Below are 26,858 nucleotides of genomic sequence, written 5' to 3'. Positions count from 1 at the left end.
CTGGAGGTAGATTTGCTTCTCAGATCAAAAGCATCCATGCCATGTTCTGCTCCAGGGAAGCCATCAGATATTGCTCCCAGGGTTATACTCTCCTGCTCTAGTGGTCACTGGTCAGACCAACTTAACTATAGGTTTCCTCCGCTGCCACTCCTACCTTGAGTACTCCACAAAATCCAACAAGACTGGGCAACAGTCATCCTTATTGTCTCCTCCTGGCCCAGTAAATTCTGGTTCCCTAGCTGCCTCTGCATGTCGTTCTGTCCTCCGATTTCCATCCCAAATTTAGGCAATTTCCTGGCCCAGCATGGTGGCAGAATCAAGCACCTCAGTCCACATTCACTCTATCTCAGGGCATGGTATTTGGATGGCCATTTACTCTAAAATGGGCATGCACCTCAGCTGTACAAGACATTCTCTATAACAGGAGGAAGGACTCCACTGAACAATGTTACCAGGCTAAATGGAGGAGTTTTTCCTGTTGGGCCCAACATAAAGGAGTTCTACCAGAAGAGGTGGAAATCCCCCTGACCCTGGAATACAGTTCTATCCCTGAAGTCACTGTGTCTCACCCTCATCACTCTGACAGTCCACCTGTCTGCAATCAGTGCATTCCATCCACCTGTGGAGGGTTGCTCTCTTTTTACACACCTGCTAACCCCTGCATTTCATAAGGGCCTCTTCAAAACCTTCCCTCCCCTTCGAATGATCGCACCTCCATGTGACTTGAATTTGGTAACCTCAGGTTTAAGGAAACCCCAATTTGAGCCACTGGCATCATTCTCCATGTTCCTCCTTTCAGTGAAAGTTGCCTTCCTGCTTCCTATCACTTCGGTTCCTATCACTCTGATGGCAGACCCTCCATTCAGTCGTCCACAAGGAGAAGGTGTCCTTAGGTGGTATCCCACTTTCATATTAACCAAGATTCACTTACCTGTTTTCTTCCCAAAACCACATGTGTCTGCAGAAGAATGTCGACTCCATTCCCTCAACATCTGATGTGCTCTGGCTTTCTACCTGCAGAGAACAAAACCTGTCAAGAAGTCCCCTAGAATGTTCATTGCAATAGCCAAGAGATTCAGGGGACAGACCATCTCCATGTAGAGAATCTCCAAGTGGATTTCTGACTGCATCACACTTTGCGACCAAGTGTCAGGGCTGCCTCCCCCTACCAGAATACAGGCTCACTCCACTAGAGCTCAAACTATGACTACAGCCTCCTTCCAGGACGTGCCTCTCATAGACATATGTAAAGCAACCACATGGAGTTCAGTGTACACCTTTGCAATATATTACACCCAGGTGTAGGACTCGGCGGCGGATGCTTCCTCTGGCATGGTGTTCATCTGCACACCCTTCCTTCTTATCCTCACACCATCTGCCAGTGTAGGTTCTACTTGTAAGTCAACCTCCATGAAATATAGTAGGGACCATCACTCAAAGAAGAAAAGGAGGTTACTTACCCTGTAGCTGGAGGTTCTTCAAGATGTGTGGTCCCTATCTGTGTTTGACTTCCTGTCCTCCTCTCCCTCTGTTCTGGATCTTTCAGATTTGGAGTGGAGAAGGAACTGGAGACACGATAAGTCCGCCCTGCCCTTTATTGCATTGGATAGAAACAAGGGGAGTCAAAGTGCCTGTGCGGACCAATGGACACTTTCAAAGTTGATTCAGGGCGCATGGTGCTCATATGTAACCCTCTGTGGAATACAGATAGGGACCACACATCTGTAAGAACCTCCAGTTACACGTCAGTAACCTCCTCTTGAGTGAGTAGTATTTCCATTTATCAGTTTTGAGTTTTCCAGTTTTCATTTTTGCTTATACCATTTTAGCTTTCAAAACTGTTATGCAAAACAACTAATGGAAACTGTTGGGATAGTCAGTATTATTGCACTTTATTTCTAAAGTCCACCTCACTTACAGACTTCTATAGGCACATTCAGTAGCCACTCACTTCCTGAATCAACAGCTGACAGTAGCCTGACTTTAGTGTCATCAGAGTATAGTTTTGTTAACTAAGTGAGCAAAGGTTAGGCAAGGTCATCAAGGATCATAATAGGGTCTCACACCCAGATAGGATTAGTGATCTGATAGCATAATGTTAGTTACTGTTATTGCTATACAACATTTATATTGCAGTAGTGCCTAAAGGCTGCAACCAGCTTGAGCCGTAATGTGCTAAGCGTTGTACAAATATGATAGCAGATTATAATTGTCAGAATTCTAATATCCACATTAAAAATGGATAGACACTCCAAAAAAATAATTAACTGTGAAGGCTTGAATTTGGTTTATATTTCCCAGTCCTAGTACTAAATCTACGAGCCAGAGTAAAAAGACTTGTATTATCACATGCCCAAAACCTTGACCCTTACAACTTAGAGGAATTAGAGTTGTGTACTATTTAACATGTACTGTATTTATTTGAAATTTAATCAACTTGATTTACACCTGGCCATTTCTAACAACTAATCACTACTATTAGTGATTCCAAACCATTCACTTGCCCTCGTAGGCCTGTGATTCCACAATCTTCTTGACCTCCTTTAACATTGGATAACATTCTCCTTCAGGAAGATTATCATCTCTTCTCCTTCTGTACTCTTTCTATCTGGCAAAATCAATAAGTTCTTATTATTTCAGCTATCATTTCTATATGGATAGTTCCCAGATTTCTCTCCGTTTTAGCTGGAGATGTAAAATTGCACAGCTACCGACATGTAGTTCCAGATATTTTGCTACAACCTGTAACATAATGTGAGAAAATGGCTTGTTATCTAACATTGGAGCCAATAGTGTAGGAAGCAAAAATCTTTGTAACTGATGCGAGAAACAGGTCTTCCTCACAAGCAGATAGATGCTGATAAACAGTTGTGTGCTGCAGGAATGTACTCATAAGGCACTTCATGTTAGCACTGACAAAATGGCCCCATGGAATGCTCGATGCAGGGGACAGAATGCTCACTGAGAAATGCATGGCACAGTACTGAGGGATGGAATTAAAACAATGAACTTAAAATGGTGCGTCTGCAGTCCTTGTAGCTTCCTTTTTTGTGCTTGCGAGAAACTTTTGTAAGCTGCACCAGTTCAACTGAAATTGAGCTAAAGATTTTATCCCAGATGTTCCAAGAAATCATTGCAACCCGTGCTTGTAAAACCTGGAATGGAAATTGTGTTTGCAAACTTAAGGGCTTCCAACTATCTGGCACAATTCTTTTTTGCCTCGTGTAGAATTTTGGAATGATCCCTTGTAATTGTAAACAAGCTTTGGTTGTATTTCTTAGAGAACAAACCCTCTTAAGAACCTTTTTATTTAATTTTTTTAAAATCCAGTACCTGTCACAGGTACTTGGGGGGGAAGGGAAAGTGGACGGTTGAATTCTACCTTGTTGTATTAATATTTTGACAAATATCACAGCATGGAGACTACTTTCATTCAAGATATTCAGTAGTTTATTCATTGCCAGTAGTTAAGGCTTTTTGTGTTAGTATAATGAGACATACTGGATCTGAAATCCTTATAGCTTGTTTTAGTCTCTGCTATTAGACTTTTGGATCATGAGTTCAGTACAACTCCAATTCTGTGTTCTGTTGACCTTCAGACCTTGCTCTGATTTTTTTGTTTCAGTTTATTTTCAAAATTGGCCTTTAAGATCCAATATGACCAATGACTGCACCAAACCTTCGGGATTTGTGTGTGTATGCGTTGTCTGACTTGCTGGAGAAAGGAGTATATCTCTTTAAGGACGGGGGCATAAATGTTGCATGAGGATGCTGAATCATCCCCCCCCAGCTGACTGGAAGAGGGCAGGGGAAGCCCTCTTTCATCTGGACCAAGCAGAGCGGCACCCATCCTCTGAGCCTTGAAAGTGGCAAAATACCAAGTTTAGTCAGGATCTGCTGTAGGCACTCTGCTACCTACTCCTTTCGTGTTGGTCTGGGAAGGAATTTTCCCCTCACTGCCAGGTTGCCCAAGGCAGAGTGTGTGTGTGGGGGGTGGGGGTTATTTCACCTTCCTCAGAGTGAGTTTGGGCGGGGCTTAGTTGGAGCGAGTATGGAATGGAGGTTAGGCTATGTTGTTGCAACTCATTCTGTAAATGTGGGGCAGATATCCGGTGCAGGTGCTCAGTAGGGAAGGGATTCAGTGATCAGAGAAATGGTTTGGTAAAGGATTTAAAGGAGTATTTGTTAAAGGAGCAGAAACAGGTTAGTGGCTTCTGTGACTGGAATGGCAGGGAGACAACCTTTCCCCTCCTCCCTTATAGCCCACCTTATCCTTCATTTGAGGGAGCGGGAATGGTAAGGTCCGAGCAGCGTGTTGGCTGGGGACCAGGGTGGGGGAAAAAAGGAGGGGACTGATGGAAGCTCCCCGGGTAGATATTGAAATGATCATGGAGTTACCTACACTGTACACTTTTGTCTGCCAGGTACTCTCAGACAATTGTTAATAAAGATGCAGCCTAATTAAACCACAACCTGGCCTTCTTTGGGTATAGTTGGAGAATTACCTATTTGTTTTGCCCTGAATTTAATCTCATGGTGATAGAAGCTAGTGTTCTGTGATTATGTGCTTGGATCTGTGGCATACTCTTCCTCCAGCTATTAGAAACGTTCAAACTCATTCTGCATTTGTTATTGCTTTCAGTTTGTTCAGCCTGTATTGTAGAAATGTACAGGACTTCACAGGTTCTAGGTGACTAATTAAATACTGTATATGGTATAATAGTCATGGGTAGTAAGTACAACTCAGGACTGTCAGTCCATGCTAATTGCCATGTCTGGATTATAATCTTGAAGATAGATATTAATCCAAATTTTGAGTTGCTTTAATTTTTGACTTTGTCCATTTTAAGAGAAATTTGCTTCACATTAGAAATGTATTGTCACTAACTAGCAGGAATATAGGCTTAGATTTTCAGAGGGACCTCAGCGAATTAGGTACCCAACTGTCACTGAATTTCAATGGGGAGTTGGGTGCCTAAAGGCTTGTCTACATGATGGGGTAATGTGCTGTATGAGAATGTGGTTTTTAAAGCGTACTAACATGTTGTGCATGAATTGATCCATGTTGATACTGCTAGTATGCTTTAATGTGATGTTTGAAGTAGTACATTAAAGCACTGTAATGAACCTTCAGTGCACACCAGCAGGGTCTACATGACCTACTGATGAGTAACACATTATTGCACTTTAGAGATCATACCCTCCTAGAGTGAATTACCCCACGGTATAGACAAGCTCTGACTCCCTTTTTCTTCTTTAAAGAGTTCGCCTGTATTGATTTAAAATTTGCTGAGTCACCATACCACAGTCAGAGAAATGACTAAAATTTGAATTCTTTCATCCCGTTAATTCTCCATTTCCTTTGCAGCTTAATTCTGTTCATTGATTGCTGTGCATTGCTTGCTTCCTGAAAATCAGATACCTTGTACAAAAGAATTGAACATGTGTATTATGCTACTGTATGTTATAGCAACACTCTGTTTAAAGTTATGGATCAGCTTGCATAACTCCTGCTTTCAGTAACTTGTAACTTTCTGGAAAAAATATTATTTAGGGTTTTACTTTCTTGGTCTCAAAAATAAATTTTGTATGTGTGATATTTTGTGGTATTCCAGAATGGAAGAGGTGTGTTTTTTGTTTTTGTTATTCTCCCCTTCACATCTTGAGGTAATTTTCAAACAATTAAATTTTAAAACTTTATATACTTTACACATTATCCCCAGTTACTGCAATTTCCTATATTTAGTGAAGAAATTTGACCTGGAAGTAGTGAAATTAATTAAATTAGAAATAATGAAATAAATTTGAAAACTGCATGCATAGACAGGACTTCACCAGGGCTGCTAATCTCAGGATGACCAGATGCAGTGTTTCAGATGTTCACAGTGGGCTAATTTATGGCCAGGAGTAAGTGGATTCAACTCAGTTGATTTTGGTGGATTTATACCGTGCTGAAAAAAATGCCCAAATCTGGAGTGCTGCAGACAAGAATATGTACAGGTGTATTTATTTTCATGATTAGGTACACGTGTGTGTGTGTGTGTGTGTGTGTGTGTGTGTGTGTGAAAAAGATGTGAATTTTACATACTTGAAGCAAATGTAATACATTTATATAAACCTGTAATAATTTCTGTAAACACAGATTTGATGCTTTGGATATATGCAAATGCTGTTATGGGTCTTTCTAGAACTGGAGTCTCCCTGAAGATCAGTGGGGGTTCTGTTGTTTATAAAACCCAGAGACATAAATACATACCAGGCTGGGGGGAAGTTGCAATTCCTATAAAAAAAAAAAAAAAAAACCATACTTTTTTTTTTTACTTCATATATTATAAAATCTTGCATGTAATTTTTTTATCGTCCTAGATTTAAAATTTCTTATTAAACTAGGTGTCGTCATAGTCAATTTATGTATTTGTAGGATTATAGAGTAATTTGTGTGCATTTTCAGTAAAAATCTGTTCAGTATTCTTTTAAAGTCCCCTGCAGCTTCATATATACTCTGGAATAAGAACCTTTACAAATGTAAAATCAGCAGAAATCTTACCGTTACTTTTTAATTGCACTGGAAACTGTTTTATTTTTAATAAAAATTGTCTTCTCATACACTGTTTGCAGCTCATAGACTGCAGAATTGTGCGTTTGACTATATGAAAGTCTAACCTGTTTTCATAATCAAAGGTGAAAAAAATGCAGTATGTGTGTATTAACAGTGAAAAATAAATTTAGAGTTGAGTTTTAATAATCAGCTACTTCTGGTATCATAATTTAAGAAGTTTTAGGTGGATATTCATCATCTTTGAAAAAAGATGCTAAAAATTGGCTTCATCTACAGCCTGTTTTTTAATACTATTTTGAAGTTACGTTGTTTCCCTAAGTCAAAATCCTCAGTGTTAACCACTACCATTAACATTTATTTCATGTGGCATTAAGTTTATAAAACTTAATCTTGTGATTTAAATTAATAGGTCTAACAGTTTCTTTAAAAAATGCTGATGTCTACAATTACCTTTTTAAGACACTAAGAGTTAAATCAGTGTCTTGTCTTAGTTAGAACTGAAGTGTATTCTCCCAGTTCTTGTGTGAGGACTGAGTACTGTTTCCATGGAAACTCATGGAATAATATGTGTTTCTTCACTGCCCTTCCTCTTGCATTCTGTTTTGCTTATATATCCGTACACAGAAGTATTCTTAATCACATTCTCTTATAATGGTAGTTAAAAGGAAACAAGCATGTTGGAGAAAATTTTCAGATATATAATTCCTGATGTTTTTCTAGGTTTTTGATTGTAAATGAAAGTAGAGGTTTAATATTGCTATATGTTGTTTTAGTTAAACAAAAATATTTCTGAAGTGATACTGTCATTAGGAGACTAAAGTAAATCCCAGAATGCTCAGTGTTTTTACATCAGCTGTCGCTATAAATGCCATTTGGAAAAGCATGTTTGCTCTGATATGATAGTGAATATGTCTTTCCCCAGGAGATTCTTTTTAAATATAGCTCATTTTATAGGGAACGTTTTTTGCCATTCAGTGTACATCAAGGTTAAATAAACATGAAAATTCCTGAAATAAAAGCAGTGCTGTGATATTTTTTAGAAATAGCAGGTTGAAGTGAAGAAATATGTGCTAAATTGGCGTATATCATTGTTATGCAGTTGTGTGTCAGCCTCACCCATCTCATTTATGATATGAACTGCAGATTTGTTTTTACGTGCATTACAGGGTTTAGATAAATCCAACTTTTTCTACTAATTGAATTACAAAATTGTCACAGTCTGCTTCTGGAATTCTTTTTAATAAAAAAATTAATTTAAACACCAAGTGCAACACATCCTCTATTGAGAATATTTTACCTGTTAGCTGGAGATGAGTTTCTGACTTGACTGAACAGAAGACAAGTTCTTGTATTTTTGGGGTGTGTGTGAAAACCCTCAAGCAAAGTATGGCTATGAAATTTTTAAAGGGTTAAAATTGTGGCTGCAGATAGTGTGTGTGGGAATGAATTTATATGTATGAAGAATTTTAACCTCTTCATCTGGCAGTGGCTAGCAGAAGATGATGTCACCTTGAAGCTGATTGGTTGTTTCAGCACCTAGTGCAGGGAAGAGAGAGAAAGATGCCGGCACAAATCTCAGTGGTGGAGCTATGGTGTTTTCTGACAGTTTTGGATAGAATCTTTGATTGGTATTGAGAATCTATTGTGTGTGGCCATGTGAGGTATTGGGAGCATCCTAGTGTGAGGGGAATTAAGAGCTATCAGAGGAATGAGGCGGTTGATCTGCAAGCGGATCTGTGATTGTAAGTTGCAAGATCTGGGTGGAAGGAATGAGACAGGGAGTGTTGGTAGACACATTGTGGGAGGATGTGTAGCAGAAAATGCATGCATGAGTAGAGGAAAAGGGAGAAGCATTGCTTTTGGATAGCCTGGAATGAACTGAATATTATATTCATTTTTGAGAAGATGATGGACAGGAAACATTTAACCTGTGCAGAGAATTTTTCTTTTTGTGATGTTGGCTATGTGTAGGATTCATTTTTGTGTATAATATTATAATGATTTCAAATCCAAAGGCAGTATTATATAAAATCTTCCGGTGTTAAAATGCTTTTTATTTTTCTTTGTCATCTGTTTCCCATGCCACAGACAAAGGGCAAAATTAGTATTGATTTTTATTTCATCTTCTGGTAAATTTCTGTGAAAAATACAGCAGAGCAATTTTTAAAAAAACTCCTCTTTTCTCATAAGTAAATTTTATTTTATGTATCCTTTTGTAGATAAAAGCTTTGATGATGAGGAGTCAGTGGATGGGAATAGGCCATCGTCAGCTGCCTCAGCTTTCAAGGTTCCTGCACCTAAAAAACTCGGGAATCCTTCAAACAGTGCAAGAAAACCAGGTTCAGCTGGTGGGCCTAAGGTTGGAGGTAATATAAATCTACTCACACTCTGATATGTTTTCCACCAAACCTGACATAGCAAGCACAAATCAGAGAACTTTGAAGGATGATTGTTTATTATATACAATTAACAATTTTTATTAATGAGTCCTTGGTTTTGCTTATTCGATGGATGTAGTACTTTAGCTGCTATATATGTGGGTATATAAGCATACAGTTAACACATAAAGGGCTGCAAATGTTTATCTGTCATAGAATGGGTATCATAAATCAAATGAACATGTAGAAGGTGGAAATCGGATTGATGAAAGCGCTGAATAAATGTATGGATCTCTGATAACTTTCAGGACAACCAGTTATTGAAAAAAACATAGATTTGTAGAATTCAACTTGTAATGGAGGGCCCACTCTTTTTTCAAATGATTGAGGAACCTTAATGTATCTCAACAAAACAGAGGGGTGTAGGCATCTAGTACAACTTTAGAGTTTTTTGCTGCCTTAAACTAGATACAATAACTATGAAATATATTAAAAAATGGAAAAAGCGGGGCAATATACGAAACTGTTAACATGATTTATGTGTAATAGAAATAAGCAGTACATGGCTTGTTCTTATTATGTATGGAAGTTAATCATTTTAGTTAGAGAAATCTGTTTGTGATCTGTGGTATCAGACTCATTGCATGGAGTTCATTCTAATTCTATATCTAAGATCTAACCAGAAACTTAATTATTACTTTTTTTTCCAACCATTTTATCTAAGAATGAAAGTGAATATTTACTACTAGAAGGACGACACTTGGCATATTTGCCCACTCAGTATTCAGCAAATGATATAGTTTGGGAAAACATTTATTTCCATTTCTGTTTTGAAGTACCTGAAAATGAAAAGGATCTGATTTCAGTCTGCTGAGGGTGCAGTTTTTTCATTATACCAGTCTTTAGATATTAAAAGCTATGAATAGCTAATTATTTTTAATAGTGATTTTTTTAGATAAGCATCACTGTTTTGTTTGTTGGAACCTGTCTGCAAGATTTTTTCTATTCTAGGTTGCTCATCTAACATTGTCTGATAAATGTGAACTGCCCAGTGAAAACGAATTGACACAGATATATGTATTACGTGTACTCACCAACCAAGTTGTGGGGTTCATTAGCATACCAGTAAGATACAACTAATATATATCTTTTCTCCCTTCCAATATAATAGTACTTACTTGTTCACTGAAGATATTCTCAGAAGGTGATAAGTACTGGCGTAACAGTTCAATTTATGATGATGTTGGAGTGAACCAGGAAGTACATAAAGAAAAGAATTTCACACAACTTGTTTTATTTTTTAAAGTTGCTTAATATTTACTTTTTTTGCTGAATATCTTTTTCATCCTGGTTCTCATGGACATTTAGTATGGGTATCTAGACTTAATTAAAAAATTTAGTTTTGTTTTGTAGGTCCCTTTTATGATAAACTGATGTTTAAAGGGAACAGGATTGTACATTAAGAGCATTGGACTATTTTTTTTCAAATGTTACGCAGATGTGATCCTAGAACTGAATTTTTGAGATTCAAAATTCCCTCCATTACAAAGTAGGCAAAGTTCTTACCAAGTTTTTAAAATTGTAGTTCTATTAACTGTAGCCATTCCACAAGTATAATAAACAGTTAACCACTCTACTAAACTATCTAAAACTTCATTACAGAAGAAATATTAACTATAAAATAATAAATTTTAAATTGCTGAAACTTTATTTTGCTTTCTTTCCTTTTCTGATTGACTGCCACACTTTAAAAAACAAGTTTCAGGAAATTAGACTGTACAAAAGTAATTGCACTAGCAAAATTGAGACGTGTCAAAAATAAATGTTACTTTGCTTTAAATATTTGCCTTTCCTATCAGTCTTCCCTTTTCAGTTCTGGAAACCTTAAAGTTGTTTCTTCTCTCGCTTTCTATATAGAGTTAGCCAATTCACATTGCTGTAGTCAAGGTTTTGAAGATGTTTAAAAAAAATTAGGCTGGCATATTTGACGGAATAACAGTCTTCTCTCAGAGAAAGATTATACAATTGCTGTGAATGCAAAAATATTCCTAGTGTACACATACTGTTTCCCATTCATTTCATGCTGGTAAAGATAACAAAAGTTCTTGGCTTTTTTGGTTTTGTTTTGGTTGGGTCTGGGTTACTGTAATCAGGCTAAGGATTTCTTGTGATCTTGGTTATGCAAAAAGGAAGTGTTTCCTCTAAAAGAAGAAAATTAGTCCCGGTCTGCACTACAGAGTTAGGTTGGTGCAAGGCAGTTTACGTCAACCTACCTCTCTAAGCATCTACGCAAAAATGTTGCTCCCTCCAATGTAACTCAGCCATTATGCCGACTTAATAACTTGACCTTCATGAGAGGCGTAGCACTTAGGTCTTTGTAGTTAGGTTGATGCTGTGTCAGGTTAGACACTGTTATTTATGGCAACTTTAGTGGCCTCCAGGATATATCCCACAATGCCCCATTATGACCGCTCTGGTCACGGTTTTGAGCTCAACTCTCTCCTTTTAAAGCCTCTCAAATTTTAAATTCCATTACCTGTTTGCTTTGCGTGGAGAGCTCACATAGCAACTGCCCAGCTGACCATGCCAGCTTCACGTAGCAATGCGCTCCTACCTGGAGTACACAGAGGTGGTGGATCTCCTGGTTTTGTGAGGAAAAGAGACTCTGCAGGCACAGCTCTGATCTAGCCATAGAAATGCTAGTATCTATGAGCAGATCGCTCAGGGCGTGGGAGAAGGACTACAACAGGGATACGCAGCAGTGCATGTGAAAATCAGAGAGCTGCAGCAGGTGTACCAGAAAGCAAAGGAGGCTAACAGTCGCTCTGAAGCGGAGCTGAAAACGTGCTGCTTCTACAAGAGACTGCATCCTTTGTGGGGCCCACTGCCTGTGGATACTTCGGGGGGGCTGGCCCCTGTAGAACATAGTGAGGAGGAGGTATTGGACGAGGAAATGGAGGAGGAGTGTGGGGAACAGATTACTGGAAGATCCAGTGGTGTGCCAAGCCAGGAACTCTTTCTGATGCCGGAGCAGTTGAACCAGTCCCTACCATACAGAACTGGCGAGCCTGATGTAAGGGAAGGAACTTCTGGTAAGCATGCAGTTTGCTTTGATATTGCAGTTCACTTGCTATTTTTTAATCAGCATAGGAGATGTAGTGAAATAATCAGTAGAGGAAGAGTTGCTATCTGCTTCTTGTTCCCTTATATAGTGAGGCAGAGTGAGTCTTGGGGAAAGCACACTGGGATGTCCCATGAATCTTCCATAAAGATCTCAAGGAAGCTTTCTTGGAGATAGTGTGCAATCCTTTGCTGAAGGTTTCTGGGGAGGGCTACCCTATTTCTTCCACCATGGTAGGACACTTTCCCAAGCCAGTCAACAATTACTTCAGCTAGCACCCTTGCAGCACACAGGCTAGCAGCATATGGACCCATTCTGCGTCCAGAAGTGTGCAGGGGCTGTTCCCTTTCAGGGGTTACCCTCAGGAGTAAGATGCCAGCTCAAATCACCACCATCTGTGGAAAACAATGCCAGTATTCAGTTCAGTTGCCCTATTCCACATATGCTGGTGCCCGTGTGCTCCCCACCCCCCTTGTCCGAAATTGTCCCTTTCTCATGGCTGGAACTACCACCGTGCTCTATGAATCCCAGCGGAAGTAGTAGGCTGTAGTAATTGTAATTTTTATGGATCAAGGGGAGTGAAAACACTCACAATAATACCTCTGTGCATTTTGTCTTTTGCAGCTGGAAATGTAGCCTTGAGGGTCTCACCATCCACACCAGTGAAGCAGTTCAGCCAGATGAGGAGAAGAAAGACAACATGGGACTACATGTTCCAAGAGATCCTGCAAGCTTTTGCTTGGAGGAGTGCCCTTCTGGACAGAATGGGAAGAGAGAGTGCAGAAAAGAGAAACATGCAGCAAAAGGACAGATGCAGGAAGACATGACAATGCTTCTCAAGTGCCGGATGGACATAATGGAGACTCTAATAGACCTCTGGTCTAAGTCACCTGTGGTGGTCATCTCCCACTGCAGCCTATTGATAACTGCATTCTGGGACCTCCCTACTGATCCAACCCACCTCATATGTTCCAGGGCCACTGCAGTACCATTATCCCTCCACCCTGAGGAAAAAGTACGGAGAATCACAGCCGCACATACTCTGACTGGAGAGAGAGTGTGATGGTGTATTATTTGAAATGAGAATGAATGTTCTTTCCCTTTCAAAGGTTCTTTTCCCTGAATTTATATAGTTTGATTCAGTCACAATTGTTTTTGCATATGTTTGGAATAAATGTTTATTTATAGAAAATTAATTCATCTTTATTAGTTCACAACATAAGGTGGCTGGAGCTGACATCATTAAAAGATAAAAACAATAGGTGCATTCACAATATTATATTATCACACACACAGCACTCTTTTACAAGGTTCGTACCAGTATGCTAAAAACAGTGCCCAGCAGAGCACAGTACAGCAATAACACATTATTGTGGCTCACTATTGAAACAGTTTTTCAAAGCCTCTCTGAGCTCTATAGCTCCCTGTTGAGCTCTTCTTATAGCCCTGATATCTGGCTGATCAAAATCAGCAGCCAGGCATTCCACTTCTGTGCTCCACCCTGGTGGAAAATGCTTCACAGTTGTTATGACACGCACAACAGGCAGCTATAACCATAGGGATATTTTTTTCACTAAAGTCTAATTGCATAAATAGACAGTGCCAGCACTCTTTCAGATGGGCAAAGGCACCTTCAATAGCCATTCTGCACCTGCTGAGTGTGTAGTTGAAGCGCTCCTTGCTGCTGTTGAGGTGGCCGGTCTACAGCTTCATGAGCCACAGGAATGAAGCGTAAATTGGATTGCCAAGGATCATAATTGGTATTTCCATATCCCCAATGGTAATCCACCAGTCTGGAAAGAAAGTCTTTGCTTGCATCATTCTAAATAGCTCAGTGTTTTTAAAAATTATGCATAATGCACCATCCCACACTGATGTTGCAATACCATAGAAAAGTAGTTCTTTCTGCAGATGTACTTGTTGGCAAGGTTGTCTGATGCCAAAACGGGCAATAGATGGCATGCTTATCCCTCATCACAGTTCAGAACCCCATTGCTGCAGAACCACTCAGAATGTACTACACTTTGCCAAGCGTTAGTCCATCACAGCAAGACCCAATTAATATGCCTGTATACTCGCATCACAGCAACCCCCCACAGTGAATTTCCCAACTCCAAATTGATTCCCGATTGATGATTAGCAGTCTTGTGTGGCCAGCTTCCACACAGCAATTGCTTCTTCACCGTGAGTGCAGCTCTTTTTGGTGTCACTGTGCCAGAGGGTTGGGGCGAGCTCCGCACAGAATTCCATTAATGCGTCCTTGTGCATCCGAAACTTCTGCAGCCACTGCTTGTCACCCCAAACCTGCATAATGATGCGATCGCACCAGTTTGTGCTTGTTTCTCTGGCCCAGAACCAGTGCTCCACTGTCTGCAACTGAGCTGAATGCCAACAACAACCTTGAATTGTTTCTTTCTACATCCATCAGCCTGCAAGGCATTGTTATATCCCTCACAGCTTCTCTGGCAATTCTAAAAATGCTGAAGGACCAGGTGTGTTGTGTTTGTAAAGGTCAACACACCACTGAATAGCAGTGCTGGATGCATGCTTCTCACAGAGATGGCAAATGCATGGGTTTGTGGGGCTTTTGAAAAGAGGCACAAAACTTTCTAGGATGCAGATAATATTATGAGATGGAGAAAACAGCATCATGGGCCATTGAAACCATGTTCTTATGTTCACCCATGTGCAACTCAAAACAGCCTGTGCCAGATAGTGGCAAATTGCAGAATAGGATTGCTACCCATGGTTCTCTGCTCTCTGCCTCACTGCAAGAGCTGCTTGTGAGGATGCACACCACTGGCAAAAGGACCGTAATGTGGACATGCAATGCAATTTAATTATTGTGGTGGCTGTATGTTGACACAACTTAGGTTGACTTAATTTTGTAGTGTAGACTTGCACTTAGTAACAGTAGAAGATTTAATCTGATGATATGTATAACTGTCTCCTTTCCCATGTCCCCAAAGAATAAAGAAAAAAAAGCTAAATTTGTCAGACGATATCTGAGCAATAGCCATAGTCTCTTTTCTGCAAACCAGTGTTTCCCACAATTTTGAGACATATGAGCTGTTTCCCTCCTTTCTACAGTTTGTAATATTCTAATGCAGCCCATGTCGGCCATGCCTTCTCCTCCAGCTTGCCACCAAATCTTCTACCTTTGTGGCAGTAGTTAGTGTTGGTTTGCTTTGCTCCTGACCGTTTCTTTTGCCAACTTACTACTTCATTCATTTTTGCTTCTCGTCCTCCTTCCCTGGATGGGGTAATTTCCAGTGTAGTGGTTGTCAGTCCACTGATTCTGGTCCGGCAGCACCTCCTTTCCAAGAATCTTCAGTCCATCCCCCCTCAGCATGGATGAGCTCTCTTGAAAACACCAAGCTAAATCTAAGTGGTGGTCCATATGTGAGGCAGCATTCACAGGCTCTTCAGAAGGCAAATTATGCCCTGTCTGTTCATAGAAGAGCCCTGCAGCAGGACTAGGATCCAGCAGGACCCACTACCATAATAATGGGAGCAAGTAAAATGTACTTTATTGCAGGTGAAATTGGATGGGCATAAAATATAGACTGAGGTAATTTGCTGGAAAACATACTTTAAAACTTGTAATATTTAAATTCAAATGAGGTCTAGAAAGAGATTTTATGTCTATTATAACAGGAGTTAAAGTATTTTTACATGGTTTAAACCATGTAAAGATTTGTTTTATTCTTTTAATGGTAAAAATTGTCTGAATTCAGTGTGTATGTATGTATATATAAAAATAATAAAAAGGCTGGTGGTGTGTGGTTTTTTTTTTTTTTTTTTTAGTAGCATGGGGGAATTTGTCTCTACTGCAGGATTTGCGGGATCTAAGGTTTTTGTGGGTGGGAGCAGAATAAAAATGCAAGAAACAATGCAGGAGTGGGAATGGGTATTATAGGAGCAGGATTAAAAAAATAGTCCCATGCAGGGCTTTAGTTCACGGGCAGTTGGAGTATTTGAGTTGTGAATTGGAGGATACCATCTGGTCAGCTCAGGATATAAGTCCCATGATAGGCCCAGGAAAGAATCCTAAGAGACACCATGTCAATTTTTAGCAACCTCTAGCAAGAGCACTTGAGTTTTTATGCCACTGACCTGACTCTTATCCCAGCAAGGTATGTCTCTTATTGGAACCAGTGGCAGTAGGTTTCTTCACTACTTCCAGTTGATTCATGTTGTCTATCTTCACTTGATCGTAATCAAAGGCTGCAAGTCTAATGCCCCATAGGTAACTTGTTTTTCACCTGGTAAAGCTGTGTCATCTCTTGGACCCAAGTCATCTCTCTGCATTAGTTTTCCTACTAAGAAAATGAAGTTCATGCACTTACCTTACTGTGGTGGTATGCATTAATAGTGTGAGGTGCTTTAAAATACTCACATAAAAGGTACCGTATAAATGGGAAGTGGGGGTGATGATATAAAACTAAAAAGGCTAGTTATTGTCTATTGCAGCTGGGATTTATTCTGGACTTCTTAAAGCTCACTCACTGACTAAAAGCAGCGACACTCAAAGCAAGGGGCCTGGCTGACCGTTTTGGGCCAGGGACACAAAGGGCCTGGTACAGCTGGTATCAGGACTAGTTTCTCCCTTGTTTTCCATGTCCAGTGAAGGTAGGACGAGAAATAAAGGGTTTAATTTTCAGCAAGGCAGATTTAGGTTAAATAGGAAAAATTTCTAACTAAAGGGTAGTTAAGATTTACAACAGGCTTCCATAGGAGGTTTTTAAGAACAGATTGGACAAACACCTGTCAGAGCTGGTTTAAGTTTACTTCATCTTGCCTCAGCACAGGTCGCTTTTAGCCTTACATTTCTGTGATTCTCAAGAGGGTCGCAATATAAATCATTTTAGAAATGAAGTTAGGATCTAGGGGGAGTTAAGATGATAATCAAAAAATGATTTTTAAGATGTATTATGAACTAGTAGGGCAAGAAGAAACTGCTATATGTCATTTGAAATTTGTGGTTGAAAATAGTTTTTCCCGGTGGCTCACAGATTTTCTACTTTATGTGGTTATTGGCAAGCCACAGCTACTAAGAGCCTCCTAGGCTAGCTGATCCCATCCAGTTTAAGATTAGAAATTAACTAGTTTAAAACTCAAGTACTGCACATGATTACATTAAACTACATCATAAGAATTTTAAGGTTGGAAAGTCAAGCATTTCAAAGTTAGGAAATACCAGAATTAAGGTTGCGCATCTGTAATCTCACCCTGCCCCCCATCCCCCCGACTCCTGCCTCATGCAGTGAATGGGCGCATAATCAATAATTTTTTTTATCCTCCGCATTGATTGTGTTGATCTCAGACTTTATTTACTGCACACCATGCAAAATCTGCACTGAATACAAAATTAATTTCCTTACTGTTGTTTCCATGGTGTTCTCATCATAGTATCTGTGCTTCACAAGCATTCATGAATTTATCTCCATAACATGCCTGTTAGATTAGGTGATGGTGATAGCTGCATTTTACAGCTGGGGAACTGAGGTACAGAATAATTGCGATCAAATTTGTCAAGCTTCTACTAAATTTGAGTGCCCAGCTTGAGATACCCAGGTCCTGATAATGTCCCTTCTTTCACTATCTCCCTCCCCAATGCTGCAACTCACCAACAACATTCCTTATCCCCTTCTGCTACTGTTCCCTGCTCCACAGTTGCAGGAAAAGTCCTATTCAGCCTCTGCTGCCCTTGGATTCAGGATGCTCGGTCACTCTGTGGGGATGGTGCATGCACAGTGTGGCTGGCACATGGGAACTGTGAGGGAATAGGGCATGTCCAGTGCAAGCAGAATCTGTAGAGAAGTTAGTTGGCAACCTCTAAAGTCTCTGGAGAGCATGAGTGAAATCTGGTTTTTCAGATACTTATATTTGAGAGGCATTTCACAGGAACAGAAAAAGGCACATCCCTGTCACAAAGGCAGTCAATCACCTGCCAAATTTTCAAGTCCATTCTTTAAGCATGAAAGTGCCTGAGCTTCTCAGTAAAAATGTAAGATATTTTTTTTAACATGAAGAAAGTATTTGTCTGCAATCTTATTCTCAGAAACAGCTGAAACATTTTAGCTGAAACCTGTATCAGCCATAGCACCCAGCATGGAAAATCTCAGCCCAAATGGTTCAAATTTGGCAAAGTTGTAAGCAACTGAGAATAGTCTTATAATGAGCAGTGTTGGGCAACTTTAATAAGTGTTGTTACCTACATTGCCTTTAGTAACTAAGATTACAGAATTGGGGAAGAAATGTGTATAAACTCATCTGAACAAGTTCTTGCTATTAATTTTGTTTCACTTAGGTTTAAGGGTGGTTGATTTTAGTTATGTTAAATTTTTTCTTAGAGAATTAAAGTTTACCCAACACTTTCAGTTTAACAGCATTGATTTAAAATTGCACCTTTAGCTAATCCAGTGCAAGCTTATTTTTATGCAAGGCCTTAGACAAACATAAGGGCTAGTCTACCAGTGTAACTTACTTGGGTATATATTGAGCTGTCTCTTTTAAACCAATATAGTTAAACCAACGCAAAATGTTCTGTGGACACTCCTATATCAGTTGAATGACTTATTAGGTTTATCTTAAACCCATTCCTAACTGACTTATACTAAACTGAAGTAAACCACTCTTACATAGAAGCATCTGTTCAGTCTTTTTTTTAACTGGTTTAATTATTTCTGTTTAAATTCACGCCTGAAGTTTTACTGATGCCACTTTCTTGTGTAGAAAGAAAACTTATATAAGAGATGCACTATTGGGGCAATATCCAATCACTAACATGCAAAATGTACAGTCAAAATATATATCAATTCCTATTTACTGAAGCTAAGTCTATGCTACGATCTTTTGCTGGCGTAGTTGCGCTGGTCAAGGATGTGATGAGGTGTGATCTCTGACTGACATAGCTGGGCTGGCAACATCCCTCAGTGTAAACACAGTTATTCCGGCAAAACTGCTGCTTATGTAGCTTATTGCGCTCTTGTGTGTGTGTTCGGAATAAGCTTTACCAGCAAAAGCAGTGTTTTGCAGTGTAAGCTATGTGCGCATTAAGGCCATGTCTAAACTATGGGTGTTACAGCTATATAGCTACAGTCCTGTAGTTATGCCACTGTAATGTAGGTGCAACCTACAGTGACAAGAGGGTTTTCTGTTGTTGTCGGAATTCCACCTCCCTGAGCGGCAGGAGTTAGGGCAACAGAAGCATGTCAACCCAGCCATATCTACACCAGGGTTAGGTTGGCATAGCTACAGCACTCGGAGGAGAAAAGAACAAGGAGTTCTTGTGGCACCTTAGACTAACAAATGTATTTGAACATAAGCTTTCGTGGGCTAAAACCCACTCAATCGGATGCATGCAGTGGAAGATACAATAGGAAAATATATACACACAGAACATGTGAATTTTTCATATTCCTGTAAAATGGAGCTAATGCCCAGGTGAGTTGTGAGGATAAATTAATATTTGGGAAGCACTCAAATACTGTGGTGATGAGAACTATAGAAAAAACCTATGAAGAAATTAACAGCTCTATTTACAGCCCAGCTTAAGTTACTTCACACTATCCAAAGGCTTTGAGCCACCTATAGAATTTTGAAGAGGAAGCAAAATATTGAATAACTTCTCATTAAGTGGGCACTATCTATTTTGAGGACTGAAGGAGGCAGGAGTTCTATGGATGCATAGTATGTAATGATGTAAATAAACTATATAATAATGCATATGTACAGGCGTACCAAATTAAGGTTGCACAGATAACCTTAACTCTGGCATTTCTCAACTTTTGAAGCCTGGTCTACACTGGGGGGCGGGGGTGGGTTGATGTAGGATACGCAACTTTAGCTACGGGACTGCCGTAGCTGAAGTCGAAGTCTCTTATTCTGACTTACCTCCTGTCCTCACCGCGTGGGATCGACGGCCGCAGCTCCCCCGCCGACTCCACTACCGCCGCTCGCTCCGGTGGAGTTCCGGAGTTGACAGGGAGCACGTTCAGGCATCGATATATTGAGACGCGATATATCGATCGATCGCTACCCGCCGATACAGCGGGTAGTCTGGACGTACCCTGAGTGCTTAACTTTGCAACTTCAATAATGTTCTTTGAATGTTATGTTCTTGCATGTAATTTATGTGAATGCACCAAGCCCTTTATTGTATATCAAGTTGCTTTAGCTGATTCAGAGGTTATTTAAGAGAAGACTGAGAACTTTTGAAAATATGAAATCAGTGTTCAGTACATACTTTAACTACTCCATACTTCCCAAAAGCCTGTGAAATAGGCTTGCAGTTTGCTCTGAAAGTCAAGAAATTTGATGTATTTCAGACCAATGGAGAATGTAGCTCCAGAGCCTCCATTAATTGTATCTGTAGTGGCATGGCATCTAGAAATAGGAGTTCTCTGGAGCAGGCAAAACTTAAGCCATTTAGGACTTAATAGGCCAAAACCAACATTTTAACTTCCACCCTGGAATCAAAAGGCAGCCAGTTCAGATCATAAGAAACTTGTGATGTATATTAGAATAATAGAACGCTGGGGTTGAAAGAGACCTCAGGAGGTCATCTAGTTCAACCCCCTTCTGAAAGCAGGACCAACCCCAACTAAATCATCCCAGCCAGGGCTTTGTCAAGCCGGGCTGTAAAAGCCTGTAAGGATGGAGATTTCCACCATCTCCCTAAGTAACCCATTTCAATGCTTCACCACCCTCCTAGTGAAATAGTTTTTCCTATTATCCAACCCAGACCTCCCCCACTGCAACTTGAGGCCATTGTTGCTTGTTCTGTCATCTGCCACCACTGAGCACAGCCTAGCTCCATCCTTTTTTGCTACCCTCCTTCAGGTAGTTGAAGGCTGCTAACAACGCCCCCCTCACTCGTCTGCTGACTAAATAAGCCCAATTCCCTCAGCCTCTTCTCATAAGTCATGTGCCCCAGCCCCCTAATCATTTTCATTGCCATCTGCTGGACTCTCTCCAATTTGTCCACATCCTTTCTGTAGTGGGTGCTCCAAAACTGGACACAATACTGTAGATGAAGCATCACCAGTGCTAAATAGAGGGGAATAATCACTTCCCTCGATCTGCTGGCTGTGCTCTTACTAATACAGCCCAATATGCCATTAGCCTTCTTGGCAACAAGGGCACACTTGACTCATAGCCAGCTTCTTGTCCACTGTGTAATCCCCAGGTCCTTTTCTGCAGAACTGCCACTTAGCCAGTCGGTCCCCAGCCGATAGCAGTGCGTGGGATTCTTCCATCCTAAGTGCAGGTTTCTGCACTTGTCCTTGTTGAACCTCAACAGATTTCTTTTGGCCCAATCCTCCAATTTGTCTAGGTCACTCTGAACCCTATCCTTACCCTTCAACGCATCTACCTCTCCCCCCAGCGTAGTGTCATCTGCAAACTTGCTGAGGGTGCAATCCATCCCATCATGCAGATCATTAATGAAGATGTTGAACAAAACCGAACCATGGGGGTTGAAATTAGAGGTTTGTTGTTTGTTACGGGAGGTTCTATGAGAGATGTGGTCCCTATCTGATTCTAGGAAAAAAATATTTAGGAAAAAATGTTTGATATGACGTCCCCTATTACCAACACTGAACAAGGGAGTACAGTCCATGAATAAGAACTGTTATAATTTTCTGCCTGCACATTCTCAGGATTCAACAGAAAGACTAGACTCCCGCTGGAGGAAGGTAAGGGTATCTAGATGATATTAGAGGAAGGCTGAAGACCATCAGTTTTCAGCCTCCATAGCCTCTAACCATTTGGCATAGCTGTTGTGCTCTTAGTAAGGGCCCTTCTCATAGTTGGTCCAGCATACCAGCGATTGTTATCCAGACAAATCAAAGTGGAAATAACTAGTTTCCAGCTCTCTTCTTAAGCTAGTAGAAAAAATTTGGTCCCATTTAAAGAAAGGTGAAACTTCTTGTATCTTAATGCAGTTCTGCCAAGCACTTAATTGCAGATCATCCTGAATACAGTAATCTGATGCTTCTGTCAGCCAGTAATAGCATCACACCAATATTAGTCAGTAGGGTAGGACCAAGGGAGTCAGACTGCACCAATAAAATATGTACCTTTTCCAAAGGGCCTTTGACTGGTTGGCTGAAAAAGGGATGGGGCTGTTTGAGCATCCCTACTTAAATTACTTAAAATGAAGATTTACTCTAAATATGATTTTTAAATACACTATTTAATTTATTGTGTGGTACATGTTCAAGGAAAACCTGTTTTATTTCAGTAGATAGTAGAGGCATTCTGTACAAGCCTGTTGTATGGTGATGGGTTTCAGTTGGTTTTTTGGCAGAAAATGTGGTTTCAGCAAAAATGAATTTTTTCACTGTAAAATGTTGATGGAGGAATTTTTTTCTATGGTAAAAATTGAAAAAATATTTTATATTAGGTTAACAAATTAAATGTTTCAGTTCGAGGATGTTGAAACATTTTGTTTTGGTTGAAAATGTCAGAAAGAAATTTGACATTCCCAGATCAAATTTTTTTGTAACTTACTATTTTGTGGAAAGTTTTGGTATTTGATTCTGCCCAGATTAAAGATGAAAACAGATGTTAGAATATTAAAATATCCTATATATTAGAAATTCGATGTTTATCAGTTTTATTAAATTTTTCACTTTGCCCATCTTTTTCACCCAAATAAAGATTACAGTGTAACTAAAGTTTAAATAGAAATTGAATGTATTTGAACTAGAAAATCTTTGTAAATTTGAAATGTATTCGACACCATTAAGCAATTGATATGTTTTTTTGTTTTGTTTTGTTTTAAAACTTACGTAGGTGCATCTAAAGAAGGAGGAGCTGGAGCTGTCGATGAAGATGATTTTATTAAGGCGTTTACAGATGTTCCTTCTGTACAGGTAAGACATTGTCATTCATGCTCAATTTTATTTTCAGAAGAAATGTCTTATTTTTCTGTGTTTTGATTTGCAATTCTTTGTGTCAACAAGCTTCTTTAATCTTTAATTTTTTTCTAATTATGCTTTGCTATGAAATGATCAGACTTTTAGCTGGGCATTGTTAAATTTTCTCCTTCAAATTATTGCCAGTGCCTGCACATACATACTAAAAATGGGTGTTGGCTTCCATTATATTTTTAGGCTAGAATTAGAAGTTAGCCGTAAGATTTGTTCTGCACTGAACTTTGGTATATTGGTCTGGTCTAGGACATTAATATTATTTCTAATGTTGGCAAAGGACAGTTTGTGCTGAGTATATTAAAAAAAAACCCAAAATAGTGTTGTTTTTTAACAGCTTTCTTGTGTAATTTGAGTCATGGAGGGTTTGATTTTTTAAAATAAGTTGACGAGGTTTGATTCACATTGCTAATTTCCTTTCTGTTTGTGAATAGTGGATTAAAATTTACCAAGATATTAACTTTAGGAATTGTTTAATACACTCATACAGTGCCTGTGTTTACATATGTTGGTTATTACTTGCATTCAAAATGAACATGTAAACTTTCTGTGTCATGGTCCCTATCATATGAATAGGCACCCTCTTTTTTAAAAAAAGTGAAAATACACATTTTTTTGATACAGCAGCTAATCATGGAAATATTTGCTTTGGAAATAAATGCAAATGTATAACTGAGTCCAGTTTTGCGTCATAATAGGATCAATGCCATCATCATTGCATTGTTCCTGGTAAATAGTGTCAAATTAGTCGTTAAGTTTTCCATTGATGGTTATTTCCCAGCCTCTCTTGAAAACACTTTGTTTCAACTATTAGTTACTAATTAACTTTTTATTTTCTTTTCAAGTTCAAGTCCATTATTATTTTATTAATGTTTTCCTGGTAACTGCTGAGAGAAGTGACCTTGTTCTCACTGAAGTGTTATTTTACGTGTTTAATGCTGATACACGATGTGAATGAAAGAAGACATGATTTTATGGAAAATCTAGGATTGTACTTAAATAAATGCTGAGCTAGACAAATGGTTTAAAAAGCAAGGCTAATGTTTTCAAAGTTGGTGCCTAAAGTTTAGGACCTGAATCCAGCACACCCAGATAGATTTTCAGAAGTGCTTATTTCTAACAGAATTCTTTACCTGGGTGCCTAAATTACGGGTGCTGAGTTCTTTTTGATATCTGACTTTTAATTAAGTGTTCTGGATTATCAGAGTGCTGAACTATAGATATTTGGTGCTTCTTGTGGTTGGGCCATCTGTTAAGTGATCTCTTGTTGGGGGGGAAAAATTAGCTAAACCCCCAATGTATGGTAGAACACTGAGAACTCATTGCAGGCTGTGATTACCATAAAGGATCCTCTGTATGACTGATCCACGGTGGTATATAGTGTTCCTTCCATATGACAACACAGCTGTTTGTTAGGTATACTTCTGGGGACATCTATAGGCAAAGGCGCAGCTGACCATTTTTGTGAAGTGAATAGTTTATTTGCAGGTATCTCCATAACACCCGGCCCCACCCTTAAGCAAATCTTTGCAGAAGTTCAACCCTTATGCTGCAAGGTTTTTTTTTTGTTTTTTTTTTTTCCCCCTCTCGTTTACATCTTGCTCCTGCATGGATGATTTTGAATGCAAATACACCACTCTTTCTTACTAGCATTTATCCCCAGTATGTTGGCAAGGGCCATGCTCTGCAGCACAGGGTGTAGTCAGTCTATCTTGGTTCTATAACACACATGATCCTAGACAGATTCTTGTAATCACTCAAGAGTATCCAAATGGTAAATGTCAAAATCTAATTGAAACAGATCTCCCTATACAGGTTGTGCAGGTCAGGGTAGTGGTTCATGCTTTTAGCATATATGGAAGCACCTCATGGATCAGGCCATGAGGCTGCATTTGTATCCAGGCCAAGAGACCTCCTGTATAGTGGCCTCAGATTGCAAGCAGCACTGCTCCATGCATGAGCTCTGGAGTAGACAGTAAGACTGTTAAGCCTAGGAAATCCTTGCATGAGAGCAGGCAACATGACAATAGATATAAAGACAGATCCCCATTCAAATCAGAAAAGAAAAAAGATCCCTCCCCATATCAGTCCAAGGGTTTGTCATCGTGCACAGCTCCTAGACAGTTAGGTTCGCATAAACCTGACATTCAAGAAGGCAAAGTGCGAAGGAAGAAAGATTTGACAGTCCCAGTTTTGGCTCCTTCCCAGAAACCAAAGGGCGGGTACCAACCAGATCCATTCAACGATTTCAATTTACTGTTATGGGATCCTTTGAGTATTACATCTGGATCTCCCAATCCATTTCTCAGAGGCTCCCCAGACATCAGGGAGGGTCAAAACCTGTACCTCATGTGAGGATATTTTCACTCTGTTGTAACCACAGAATTCTTTTTTGATGGTCGTGGATCTCCTTGGAGACATCCCAACACCTGAAGAAATCACCTTGAGAGGAAGAGGATCCTCTCCTAATGTGTCCACAACTCATAACATCCTCCCACTGGTATCTATGTTACCACCAGGAGAGCAGGAGCCTATTATTTCATCAAGAAAATCTGTCGTTCCAGATGATGCTTCCTCCCTCATTGTGCCCGACTGGCCAAGACAGTTCTGGTTCTTGGAACTCCTGAGGATTTCAACCCATCCTCCCATCAACATCTGACCACTGCCAGATCTGTTGACACAGCACAATGGTACAATCAGGCACTGCAGCCCAGGATCACTACAACCCAAGGCCTGGTATTTGAATAGGGGTCAGATGTAGAGCACACATGTTCAGTGGCAGTTCAATCCATTCTTAACCAAAGGAGGAAGGACTCTACCAAGAGAAGCTCTTTGACCATGTGGAAGTGCTTCTTTTCTTGGTTACAACACCACCAGCCATCTCCAGATACTCTGTAATCCCTGTTTTTGTAGAATACCTGCTTACCCATAAGACATCAGGCCTCTCTATCAGTTCCCTGCAGGTCCACCTTGCAGCAATCAGAGCTTTTCATCCTCTAATTGAGGACTATCTGTACTCCTCCAATGATGACTAGATTCCTGAAGAGATTTATGAGAACTTTTCTAGCAGTGGTGAAACCAATACTTCATTTGGACCTCTACCTTACCAAATCTCACTTGAAAGCATTAGCCACCTGTTCTTTGTGCCATCTCTGGGTGAAAGTTGTCTTCCTAGTCACCATCACGTCAGCCAGAAGGGGGAGCACTCATGGAAGACCCACCATACACCATCTTCCATAAACTCTGTCTTTGCCTCTAACAGAAGTTCATTCCTAAAGTCATTTCAAAGTTTCACATGAATCAGACTATTCACTTATCGGAATTTTTCCCCGAACCATATGCCTCTGATGCAGAGAGAAGACTTTAGTCCCTAGATGTCTGGTGGCCTTTTATCTACAGAGAACAAAAGCAGTTAGAAAGACACCTAGGCTTTTTATCACATAGTAGAGTGATCAAGGTCTAAAGGTCTATCTGTGCAGAGGCTCTTTAAATGGATCTCAGGCTGCATGGAGGAGATGAAAGTCCATTCAATTCGAGCTCAAGCAACCTCTGCAGCATCTCTGCAAAACGTGCCTTTACTAGATGTAGGGTGGTGACCTGGAGCTCCATGCATGCCTTTACAAGATATTATGTGTTAGTGTAGACCGGGGTGGCCAAAATGACTGGTGAGCTGCATGCGGCTCTTTTACATTAGTGTGGCTCCTGCCCCCTTCTCCCCCCCATTCTCTGCATAGCAGACTTGGGGGCGGGGGGGAGAGCTTGGGGCTTCCGCCAGAAATGACTGGTGCCTGCTGAGGGTGGAGGGCACAGTTAAAAGGTTCGGGCCCCCAATAACTTGAGTCTCACACTCCTAGTCTCAC

General features: G+C 40.0%; 1 protein-coding gene across 42 annotated transcripts in view; it reads left to right on the top strand.

The window, feature by feature from the left end:
- CLASP2 (cytoplasmic linker associated protein 2) overlaps positions 1-26,858 on the top strand; it is a 282,910-nt gene that overhangs the window by 103,228 nt on the left and 152,824 nt on the right. For 34 of the 42 annotated variants that reach the window (XM_075062549.1, XM_075062551.1, XM_075062547.1 and 31 more), the window contains 2 exons: positions 8,779-8,925; positions 22,862-22,941. In XM_075062549.1, coding sequence (XP_074918650.1) covers positions 8,779-8,925; positions 22,862-22,941 — 227 coding nt within the window. Of the gene's footprint in view, positions 1-8,085; positions 8,302-8,778; positions 8,926-22,861; positions 22,942-26,858 lie in introns of those variants that run through there. The other 8 variants (XM_075062563.1, XM_075062564.1, XM_075062562.1 and 5 more) reach the window with 3 other exon arrangements.

The sequence above is a fragment of the Chelonoidis abingdonii genome, chromosome 2 (assembly GCF_003597395.2).
Source record: "Chelonoidis abingdonii isolate Lonesome George chromosome 2, CheloAbing_2.0, whole genome shotgun sequence".
Taxonomy (NCBI): domain Eukaryota; kingdom Metazoa; phylum Chordata; order Testudines; family Testudinidae; genus Chelonoidis; species Chelonoidis abingdonii.
The sequence above is the reverse complement of the archived record's forward strand: the minus strand, read 5'-3'. Positions and strand labels throughout refer to the sequence as shown.